General features: G+C 44.2%; 2 protein-coding genes across 2 annotated transcripts in view; one reads left to right on the top strand and one right to left on the bottom strand.

Moving 5' to 3' along the window:
* The window catches only part of T265_00915 (hypothetical protein), a gene marked incomplete at both ends in the record, with an annotated part of 141,560 nt that extends 131,647 nt beyond the window's left edge, over positions 1-9,913 (bottom strand). The window contains one exon of the mRNA XM_009164810.1: positions 9,403-9,913. Coding sequence (XP_009163074.1) covers positions 9,403-9,781 — 379 coding nt within the window. The remainder of the gene's footprint in view (positions 1-9,402) is intronic.
* A 1,303-nt stretch (positions 9,914-11,216) lies between these two features.
* T265_00917 (hypothetical protein) lies at positions 11,217-11,555 on the top strand (the record flags this gene model as incomplete). Its single annotated transcript, XM_009164812.1, has 1 exon — positions 11,217-11,555. One exon carries the CDS (start codon positions 11,217-11,219, stop codon positions 11,553-11,555), a length of 339 nt encoding a protein of 112 aa, XP_009163076.1.
* Between the last annotated feature and the right edge of the window lie 1,071 nt (positions 11,556-12,626).

Here is a 12,626-nt window from a genome sequence, read left to right on the forward strand (position 1 = left end):
TGCAATTCGGTTTCAAGTAGAACATAAGGTTGACGGAAACCCGGCGACTGCGCTGACGTGATGAGCCCCAAGAAAGGCGAAACCGGTCGTGGGCTGTCGACGAATTTTCAGCAACCTTATGAGTAGTGCATCGCAAATAGAATCTGATCAGCTTAATCACCCAACAAATGAGCCACAACAACCCAGTCGACCACCAAAAAAAGCTCGTATATTGTATGCCATGATTACGACTTGACGTTTATCTGGATCTGTAAAATCAATAAAGGCAGTTCCTAGAAGAACTAGGAACAAACCTGTTTCACAGATGTTTAGGCTAACTATCGTCCCACCAATTGAAAATGGTAGATCTCCACCAACTATCCAGATGTCTGAAATAATTCGTTCAGGTGTGTCTTACAAACAGCTAGGTCAATTGAAAACAGGAACGTAGAGCGAACTGAAACGTCAAAGGAAGCCAGCTGCCGCCTAATGGCTAATTTAAGTACCAGCATGGGAGTTTTCTGGTAAAAGTTATTTTCGCTCGTTTGTAAATGCTAATGATATCTTTGGTCAAGCAGCTTGATTAGTGCTTGTCAGGTTGAGTTTCCATAGGAAGGGAAAAACAGGGGTAGCCATGGTTTTGACGTATATGAATGATATTCACGCTTTGACTGATCAAATAGCGGAGATGGAGCGTTAATCTATAACCAAACAGTCGGTTGTCTCAAAGGCTAGGTAGGCTGTCAGTATGGAAATGCATGGTTTGGCACCGCTGCGGTCCAGAAATACACATTCAAACAAAGTAGCCTGGGTCTCGATTGCCGAATGTGCTGGTAAACTTTGAAAGTGTCTGAAAAGAAACCGGTGGAAAGTATCCGGTACGTTAGGCGTACTTTGCATCAAACGATCAGGCCAAAGATCATTGGACTGTCAGTCTGGCCACGCGTATTACGGAGGTCTCATTTTGTCTTACGCAACATGTGAATGAAACCCTTCGCATAAGAACTACTACCCAGTGTAACGGTGGATACTACCGACGGTGGCATGCGAGCAGTATGTTTTCTCGTAAATCCGGTTTGCGTCTCTTGAAAAGTGAGATCTATTGCAGAATGGGTGGAGTCGCATTTGACTGCATTTGAGCAACAGTCAAGAATATCCAGGGAAGTTCAGGAAGGCAAGTTCAAGGAGAAGATGGACATTCAGTTTCCGTAAACAAGATACATATGGGAGTTTTACTTCCCTGCCCAATAGTCTATAATTGTTCACTTGACGTTTTCTGATAAATAACTCCGCAGCGAAGGCCTTCTTCTCTTCATCAGGACCAAACAGACACCTGAAGAAAATTTCGTTCGGTTGTCTTCACACAAACTGACTGGTAACACGCCAACATTCGCTTCGAAGCGCTGTCCACATCTTATGTGAATAATAATTTGTTTATTCCTTCATATGACACACTGAGTCTCAAATGGTCCGGAGTCAAAGTAACAATGTGATCAACTGTAATGTAAACGATTTTCGAAAGGTTCAACTGCCGTCTGTGTTGTTCACCCTCGATCAGGGCAAAAGTACACACGGAATTATAATTTCGAGACCGTACTGTGGCCCTTCACACATTAGGTTGCGGTTCTACCACTAACAAACTAATAGCAACCACACCAGAGAGGGGACCCGAATTACTCGGTTAAAGACGCTGATAAAAACTGGTCCGTGCTGACACACAATACGGAATGCCAAACAGGGAAGCTCTGTATTAGAGTCTAGCTAAGATTAGGGCTCAACAGCAGTGCATATCGATGACCGTGGGCACCTGAGACGAGCGTGCTTTCTCAATCCTATCAGGGTGGGTGGAACGTACCTGAACAAACACAACTGAACAGACGAGTGTGTTCGCGCCACGTTCAATGCGATCGTTTGTCCCAAAGCCTCTAGCTGCGACTGAGCAACTGTGTTTCGATCGATTGACTTATCTGTCAAGATTTATAAATGGCATGGATGCTTGAAAACAAATGGACACTTTCCATTCGCACGGTTTGTAGAAATTGCATTCACATCAATCTCGTTGGAACAGGAGTTAGGTCCAGGCAAGTCGACTTTTTAGTGTTTCGTCTCTCTGGTATGAAACTCATCAGAATAACTGCACCAGAACAGGAGGAAGACTGTTCAAGTGAGAGTGATGCTCGTTCGAATTCACGATTAGTTAGGTAGCTCGGTCGAGCAAAAAATTCGCAGCACAAACTCCATTTTGCAACGAATGCGCACAGGTCTGATCTGAGCAATAAATTTGACGGTAGCCAGCGCTGTGATCGGAGTGGATGAGTGCTACTTATTCCAGAATCTCCGCATTGGAACTGATTTTACGGGAATAAACCTGCCTGTTCTGAGATTCAATTTTAAAAAGTCCTTCTCCATGAAGGTCATGTGAATACTCAGTTGGATCCAGCAATTTTCTGGTATTCCAGGAAGCACAACTGAGTACCGCATGAAGGCAGAAACCAAGAACTGGGAAGATTAGGGATGGCAGAATAACTTGAGCAACCACATGTACCAAAATATACGGGTAAAATGGAAATAAAACTGAAGCTACGGGAATTTCAGCCTATATTGTCCAAAAAAGACTTAAAATGCAGTCAAAGGCTGCAGGAACAACATACATGTGAAGCAGTAAATTGATGCGAACTAACGAGAATGTGATAGCGCAAAGGTTCAGTACATCGAAACTTAAAGGTTCGCGGGTGTTCATCGAATCTGTGAGACTGATTCAGGAGATAGGATTTCCAGGCAGCGGATGGCTTTGAAACGTGGAGAGAGGGAAAAAGGCCCCCAAAATGAGCAGCTTTGAAGGGGATATGCTAGTTTGGGAAGACCATATGAGCAAGTAGATCAAAGCATGGAGCTGGTCGTATAAACGGTCAATCGGCACACAGTTTACGCCCAAGTTTTTTATGGCTACACAGACACGCAGTACAGTGATGTGTTTAAAATGGTACCGGACAATAAAGTGACTCAGTGTGCTGAAAGCCATTGAGCTGTATTCACATGTCAGAGTTAATGCGTACAAACCAAGGTAAAGTAATTTTAGGTGAGCACAAAACCCACTGCCAAAAAACGAAAAGGTTTGTTTCTACTTCAGCTAGACCCAATCCATGCAACGGGTTGACTAGTATAAAATTTGTGGAACAAAAATATAAGATCACCTTAAAGGGAGATACTGTCATTTATTTAGTGAGAATAGGGAGTGATAACGCCAAGGTGAATTCGAAAATTTGGGAAAAATTTGGCGAATTTTTTTCAGAAAGTGGAAACGGTCTGGGAATTTGGTGAATATCATTACTTGTTTACATAGAAACCGTAGAGATCAGCAGTCACTTTCTCCTTCCTCCGGCTTTCGTACTGTGATTTACTCGCATGACCAAGGAAGAACGCTATTCCATAGGACCAGAAATATATCATCCACGAAGAGTTGCGCTCATCTAGACGGCACACATTTGGCCATATACACTCACTAAATGTAAGACGGACCCGTTTTTTGTACTGCCACCTTTACTTACGCTTACCTGTGAGGATGATCAGATGTTTAGTCACATCGGGCAGACGTTCAAGTAGCCTTAAACTTCGCTGTCCATGTTGTGACGGCCAGCACACTGATGCTCATGCCACAAGCGAATCATATGTGTTGTCCATTTCATTTACCAGCTTATCTGCTATAGGGCGAGGTGGCTCAAGTGGTTACTGACCGGAAGGTCCGTGGTTCGAACCCGACCTCTGCCTCTCGACTCCCCCTGCCTAGGCTTGGGCGACCTGGCAGTATCCCATCCCTCGTGCTTCCTTCGGCTAGCATGGCATCTAGGCACCGGAAGGGTGTTACAGCTGAACTATTATTATTACTATTTTTATCTGCTATGTGGGCATTAGTAGAACACACTGTTCTCTCAAAATGAGGCCAAACATATAATGCGTGCAAAAAGACAACGGCCACCTGTTAAGTAATCGATGACTGGGAATCCAGATTCTTAGGTGTAGATTCTTGTAGTATGCAAATGGGCTGAGTCTGCGATTTGACTTCAAGTAGAACATAATTTTACAGGATGGAAACTGAGGGATTGAGTCAACCTGATGAAACTGAAGTGGAAGGATGAAACCGATCGTGGATCGAGTTTCCAGCAACACTGTGAGTAGTTTCATTTGAGAAAATATCTTGTGAAGTTCGTTCCTTTTGGATCTCTCATAAGCATGAACGACCGATATGGTTGAGTCATCCATTAACACCAAAGTAAGTTTCGAATAAGCATATGCTACTGGCGGCGCTCAATCAAGTATTGAAGTGGAATACAAGGTTGAAGTGCTTTCATCAAACTTGTAAGTAGTGTGTTATGTCGTGAAAATATAGTATGGTATCTCGGGTATTGTGCTAACGGAATCGTGAGTCGGGCTTTGTGAGGTCCACTTTGTTTGGGATATTTTGCGATCTTTCTCTGAAGAAAGCCAGCACGCGATCAGAAAACCAAGTAAACCGAATTCACTTGTTAGTTTAGAGAGGACGCTTACAGGGGGAATATCTCTAGGAAGGAGCGAGTTTCGTTTCTGCTGACCTTATCATTATAGAGCCTCTTTTGCATGAATCACCCCGAACACAAGAACACGTTCGAGCCTAGAGCGGACGATATAAACAATGCTAGCTTTGGTTACCCACATAGTGACCACTTTGTCTGAGTCGTAAGTAACAATATGAGTGCTCAGCCAGCGAACTAGCCAAAACGGATTCAGCAACAATCACCGAATTAATGTCACATTACTGCCCGTTCCAGTTTAACTAAGTTGTATCGACCCATTATAGATCACCAATGAAATTCACTCTGAGATGAGCTGTGGCGTTGATAAGAAAGCGTTATTAAGAACATTACGTAATCCAGATGACAGAGCCATTCCAACAAACTCAATTTCCATTTTGTTTGGCTTTGTTCACTTTCACACAAGCCGGATAACTGATAAGAAGCCGGCTTGAAGTGGAATTTCAAATAAAGGTAGCCTTATATTGGCTGTCGGTTTGTTCGCTGAGCTAGGCCATTTCGATTGCATAGCACAACCACCTACCCAAAGCTGATTTACTTCGCACCACAACAAGGCACTGATGATCTTACCTCGCTTGATGACGTAACTTTTGTGATCAGATTTCCCAACTCAGCGAACAAACCAACAACCACTTATGCTACCTGACCCACTGACATTCTTTTCAGTAGCGAAAGTAGACTTCTTGGTGAACATGGATAGGGAGACGCCATACACTCTATATTCGTACACCTCTACTAGTTCAGTTTGTGAATGAAGGATGCAGAAATGAAGCTAACCTGCAAGATTGGAGATTTAACATTGAAACATAAATTAACAACAGTCTGTTCGTGGGAATTTTTGCGCTTTATTGTGGTCGATCAATGAGGTTCGCGATAACTTAAAAAAGCACTATCGTTTACGTTCAGAACTTACCGATTGATGGAGTAAACAACCCTGGATACACCAGTTATTCCTAGACGCATTGGTAGCTACGGTTGTAAACCTTCCGTAGATAGTTTTTTCATGAGTGCTGTCCCTAAAGCTTAATCTCTGTCCCGTAGCTTCCCCCAGATGCAAGTGTACTCAGAGCTGTCCTGAGCACTCATCCGCTATGTTCGGATCCCTCCTTATGACAAGGTTTTTTCCAAAGAAAACAAAATGACTTTTGGACATCTTCACGCTACACAAGTCGGAAGCGTTAACTCCAAACACCTGTTCCAGGATCCCTTGAACGATTGGTTCACCATATTAGAGTGATTTGTAGAATCCAAATAATTCAGAGTTAATGACGTGTTGGACACAGTGGTTGCATGAACATTAAAGACATACAAAAGCAACTGAATACAAAAACCAGGGGCTGCACGACTACTTCTATTTTATGCTTCCATACTTTTAATTGGACAGATGGCGCTACGTTTTATTTACTTCGTATGTCCATATAAAAGCGTAACTTGGCCGTTGTACCCAACGTGAATCCTGGCTCCAGGTTACTACACACAATAAGGCTGAAGTGCAGCCATTTAAATAGCAAACAGCTTAAAGGTCTAGTGTAGCTAACTCGCTTCTCCCACGTGCTTTAGCCGTCATGTGTGAATTCACCTGACTGGCCTGTTGCAAGCGTCTGTCACTGCCTTCAACCCTCCTCGACGTAACTACAATAGTGGCACACTTCGGTCCTGAACCGGTTGTTCAGTTTAGAAAATGGACCGATATCTCTCGAGCTGTCGTTGGCGCTGTTCTCCAGCAAACATACCGCGGTGAACAGTGGCAACTAGCCCTTAAATCTGATTGTTACGGATGGTGGTGAGCTCTTTGCGACCCACTGTCGAGTAGAAGGCAGGTGACTCCTGCATACACATGTCCACACTTCTCTTAATTTGTGGATATCTTTCCGGCCACTCTTGTTTCCATTCTTATCTTGCTGTATGAACAAGAACGAAACTAATCAGTGCTGGGCTAAATTTGACCGAAGATGCGCACGGCAATTCATTCGTGCACAGAACCCGATCAGCATTCGTTCAGGGACAAACTATCATTAATTTTGAGCTTTTAGCATTTGCTGATTCTCGATTTAGACAGGCTATTGTTGGTTCGGTTGTCCGCCTTCTTCAGTTCAATGGTTCTTCCCATATACTCATGAGCACTGACCCTTTCACCCGTTGACCAAGTACGATACCACTCTGCAATACCTCTACCTAAACGGCCACCAAAGACCCCTTAGAAACCTGGGTGCACTAATAGGTGTCCCCACAACCAATATCACTGGGCTCGGTGTCCACTCTTCTTCCAATCTCTTTGTGAGCTGCATCATACGTTTGGAGAAGGATGACCTCATTGGGAATGTACAAGACACCACAACCAATGGCACTGTTTAGCAGTTACCAGTTGGCTTCCGTAGATTGTGCAACTCCACTAGGGGAAATTGTGGCTGATAACCTGCGAAAATAGTCTCCTGGGGAGGTGCTTTTAGGATGATAGATAAAGTGGCTTGTTTCCCCCTTCAGACCGGATGACATCCGAAGGCCTTCTTTCATACCCTTATGACTTTGTCCATCTTACAGTTTCCGCGGACCATTGCAGCCTCGGTGTGATGTCGTTATGAGATTATCAACTGAGTCTGCTGGCTTTGGTCCCTCGATTCGTCTGTATCAAACACCGTCTCACACTCGCAAACCAGCCTCGTGGATGTGTTCACCATCCAACTCATTATATCATCATCCTCAAGCTCCCCAGAACCTCATCGATCTGTCTATCCCTCTACTCCAACGAACAGACGCTTTCTTGTTACCGTATAAGGACACCTAATCGTTATGTTGAATTTCCCGAGTGCTGTTCCATTTCTGCATGTTCAGTTGCAATTTACTCGTTTTTGTCAGCATACTTTAATAGACTGTGTTTGACTTAGCCTTTTTTAAACATTGCCTGTCATACTGTTCGTGTAGTCTGATAAGACAAATCGTGTAAACCAAACTACAGGAGCCGGATTGGAAGCTGGGACTGAAGTGAAGCTCGGACTGAACCGTGATCACTGGCTCCCAGATTGCATCAGTCAGGTGCCTGTTTTGATGCACTTAATGTATACTATCCTTCAGCTTGGTCCGAGAAACTTTGCCAAGCGCCCTTTTAACAATCTCTTCTCACATCCAAATGCAATATCCAATCAGAGAGACTGATCTCCCAGTCTTGGAGATGTCATTTTATAAGGATGTCTTCCTCCAAAACTCAAAAGTGATTTCCTCGGGTTGACGGATTAAAAGCGGACACCAAAGTGCTGCCTTCTTGCTGCAGGGCCGTCGATATGACAAGAATTGTAAGGAGCATATTTGCTCTCTTCCAGGAGAGCCCAAGTACAAGGAGAACCCAAGTACGTTTTCAATTTGTGATGAACATGTAGTAAACTGAACATCCATCTTTATGGAGTTCAGTGGCTTTTAGATAAGAAGTTGATCATTTGATTCATAACCTTTTGAATTGGTTGTCATATTTAGCAGTGAACCAATTGTTGTCTTGTCCTCTCGGATGATCTTGACGACGCCTCATTCCGATGGCTTTTCGGTCAAAAGTTGTTGATCTTTTGATTCATAACCTTTTGATGTAATTGTCATATCTAACAGTGAGCAAATTGTTGTCTTGTCTTCTCGGATGATCTTGACGACGCCTCATTCCGTTTTGTGTGAGGTCAAGGTCACCGATGAAACTGGTCACTCATTCGAACGGTGGTTGTTTTGATTCCATCTGTTGTTTAATTTTTTATGGCTGACCAATTTACCTGACCCTGAGAACCCACACTGCAATAAAGTTGGTCACCCATTCGAACGGTGGTTGTTTTGATTCTATCTGTTGTTTAATTTTTTATGGCTGAACAATTTATCTGACCCTGAGAACCCACACTGCAATAAAGTTCAAGTAGCTATATTTATTTCGTCATTTTTCTCTTCTTTTGTGCAGTCAAAACTGTTCACTTTGAAGTCTTCCTCATACAGAGGCTCCTTACATCGAGGCAATTCAGTATTCGTAGTGTGAGGAAATTCAGAATATCCAAGGGTGTTGCTATATTCGCAACGTCTCCCGTAAGCGGGGGAGTAGGACCGAACCAAGTAGCTATATTTATTTCGACTTTTTCTCTTCTGTTGTACAGTCAAAACTGTTCACTTTGAAGCTTTTCTCATACCGAGGCTTCTTACATCGAGGCAATTCAGTATTCGCAGTGTGAGGAAATTCAGTCTCCAATGTCTCCCGTAAGCGGGGGAGTAGGACCGAATATTGGATTCACAAACAAAGGAACAAGGAACTCCTCGGAGTCAAATCGATAAAAGTCACAAGCCAGAACTCAAAAGGAAAAAAGTCACTCCAACATCGACCAGATGACGACGGTGAAGCTCAAAAGTCGCGTAGGCATCGGCGAATAAGGACATGGGCTAACAGTGCAACCAATGGAACCGCCCGACCGAACAACTAATCGCGGTCAAAGGTCATCCCCGGCTAACAACACGTATATTAACACACACGTAACACTACTCAACGCACAACCACTAACCAACCGCTACGCACAACTATGCCCCCCAATAACGCACTCATAAGGTCACCTCGATTGGTGATGAAACGTTTGCAACCAAATTGCCCAGCTCAGCGAACAAGCCAACGACCATCTAGCCTAACTGGGCTACCAAAATTTTTCTCCATGAGCATGAGCTATTGACTTCTAGCACTAATCTCAGTGAACTTCCGCAAAGTCTACCAATCACAACAGGATATGTTACTAGACCTTTGTTCATTGGTTAGTTCTCATTCTCTTGTGAACTGCGTACGCGACGCAAGAAAACCCGGCAGAAACTTCTGTAAACAGTTTACATATGCCAGACCCACCACACTTACCGGGATCGTGTACCTTGACCAGAACAAAATCCTTGATGTAGTTCGCTTCTCCACGTTGCATGTGTCGCTGTAGAATTCGTCGGGCTCCGATTTTTACCTGTTTCAAATCATTTCCCATTGATCCTGTAGAGTCAAATACAATGGCTAACGAAATAGCTGACGTAGTAGTCGGATCATCTGTCAATGCGTATGAGATATTGACATCTGGCAATTCCATCGATATTGATTCATAGACGGGGATTTCATCGATGGTGGATCGGTAAGAAGATCGAGCCTCTTCCGCATTGGTGGTACACAACAGTAAAAGGGTAGACGCCAAAGAATATAGGTGGAGTAATCTGAGCCGGATTTTGGGATGAGGCTGTGACTGCCGCGCCATTTCCTCCCGCTCAGAAATAATATCAAGGAGGCGCTGTTAATAGAATCCTCCGGAGTTTCAAATAGTATCCAATTGAGGGAATTTGCTAGGGATATCTTATCGATTGAAGCTGCACACAAAACTAGACCCGGTTACTGGGACCGAACGAAGCTGCCAGGCCAAATCCCAACTAATATGCATTCCGTCGTCTGGATTTGTGCATGTCGCCCAGCGTTTTCCGCGTGGATGCACGTACGCCTTCGCTGATAGGTTGGCTGCCTAGTGTGTCATCCATGTTAATACGCATCAGTTTGGCCGGCACACCTGCGACGGTCAAACCGGGATGTTGCATGTTAACACCTGGGTAAGGTATACGTCAATGCTTTGTGACTGTTCCTATGTCGGTCAAGAAGGCGCAGCTAGTAACTTCTAGGAACTACACACAAAACAGCAGGGGAGCCATGCGGCCGGCTATCGGATTCTGACAGTGTGTTGTTTCAACGTGTGTGCGCGGGTGTACCCACGGCCCAGGTTGCTGGTTTAACAAACTGGCGTGGTGACTGGCTAGTGGGGTCGACTGAGGCTAGTTAGGTCGTTGGAATTGCACACGGTTACCTGTGTGTGGCTGTGTGGATGTGGGTGTACACGCACAGTTGGTCAAATCCAATTACAAAATGACGGGTTATTTTGGAGCCCTGTGTAATCCGAAACATCCATCACTTGAAAACGCAATTTGTGGTCTCGTGCGTGAATGACGTGCGTTTACATTCTGCTTGAAAACAGTTGGGCAACAATAACGGCGTTGGTTTTCCGAGGGTTGCCTTCAATAGAATACACAATTGACTCCGGACAAAAATCGATCCACTGGGGACCGAACAATGGGAATAATCACATACATTTGGCAGCAGTTCGAATACACATCCGACTTCTTTGGTCAAACAGTAGTATGATGGATGAAGTGGGCAAATGCGAATTAACTGATCCATGTGGACCTGTCTACACAGATGGGAACTTTTGGTCGGTTGTGAGGACCTGATTTTGGGCTAAGGTGAACGGGAGATGAAAAAACTCCAGCTTTGAGAAATATATTGAATGCTCCGGAGGCGTTCATTCTTTTTCACAGGCTTACTGAGCTACTGCTGGCGCAATTCAACACAGTTTTGCACCCATACATTCGGTATCCATAATCAGTAAGTGCTTTGGTTTTTTTCACACCGCTCCTTTCAGACCTGTATCTTGTTCACTTGTCCATTCAATGCAACCATGGAGAAGAACAGTTCCGGGCAGTCAAAGTATGATTAACGTGGTTTTTGCCGCAAGGCATGTACGCCATGAATTTCATAAATGGACCGTTCTGAAAGTTCACCGAAAAACTCGGCTTAATGAAAATAAAAGTTGGTCTTCCGGACTTCTTGCTGAGTACGTCTGCCTGAGATAATAGCCCAAAAGTGGACCTATGCGCTACCATACCAGCTGTGTCACTATTCCGTCCATAAGTGCCGCGGGGTTGTGTTCTCGCCCCAAGCTCGATCAATTCCGGGTCTTCATTTTGGAGCATTTGCTGGCCAAATCACTGCATCTCGTGTCCAGTGCACGTATGCTACAATTCGCGGATGACTGTGATGGAAGACACAACAAGAACAAAGTTATCTATCTGGCAGAAACATCATTGGGCTGGTTTACGGATTCATCACATAGGGTACACGAAAACAAAGATCGGAAAATCGATCCAAGACTGTATTCAGATAATGACCAACGTGCAGAATGTATATCGCATCGACTGGTCATCATGTAGTCGAAACGCTGTCGAACTGGCTGCTAGACGAGTTGATAGAGTTGAACAGGGTTGTTTGGGATTGAAGAAGAACCTCGCTGTTCTTTGTAAAGAGCTAGGTAGTAAAGCCGGCCTCAGCTGTTTTTACCATCTGCATTTAAAGACCTAGTGACTGCACAAATGGCACGTGATAGTCAACTCGAGATGCTGACCTGGGGTCGTAAACATGATTTACGTAAAGTAGACGTTTGACTACTGAGGTACCGTTTTCTGTTCCTTCTTCCGGTAATCGTTCGCACTGGGAAGTTTCAACGGGTTCTCTTAGGTAGACCTTTTGGTATCCGACCAGTACAACCAGCAATACACAAACACTGGAATGCACCGGCACATTTGTGCTTGCTCGAAGTATCCTTTTCTTGAAAAGATGAATAGTCGTGAGCTGGCTGCTGCAATGAACCACTAATATTGGAGCACGTAAGTTTTGACTGGCGACCACCGAAAGATGTCAACTGATAGGTTCACTAAAACCACATTTAAAGCTCGATTAGATGAATAACCATTTCTGTTTCACTGTCATTATCGTCGGCCCTTTTTTCAGGAATCTCCTGTCGATAAATCTACCAGAATAAACATTTTGTTTGAGGGTTGCTAACAGATCTGATGCTGTTCGAGACGCCCAATGATTGAGAGGGAACGCCACTGAAAGATTGAAGACACTGGCTCACTCAAACGGCACGAAAGGTAAACGTTAATCGGTAAACTTTTCCTCGGTTGCATGCCCTCCACATCCTTGAATTCGTCTGCTTGTCCATGATTTCCTCCGTGTTCAAGTGGACCTTTATTTTTCCCGGACGCGAATGAATCCAGCACGTCTAACTTGTTAAGTTTGTCTTTCTTTTTGCTTACGCAGCGAATGTCGCTCTAGGCCGATCGATTTATCATCGATCCCTCGTTATCCTAAATGTCCATTGCACAACTACACCTATAGTTTCTTTGTTCGACTATCCTGTACATATTTTGGGTCAGTCCTTACTTAGGTTCTCTCTTCAACGCAGGCCTGACGAAATCCATTTCAGCTGGCGATATTTCAAT

This window comes from Opisthorchis viverrini, assembly GCF_000715545.1.
Source record: "Opisthorchis viverrini unplaced genomic scaffold opera_v5_9, whole genome shotgun sequence".
Taxonomy (NCBI): domain Eukaryota; kingdom Metazoa; phylum Platyhelminthes; class Trematoda; order Opisthorchiida; family Opisthorchiidae; genus Opisthorchis; species Opisthorchis viverrini.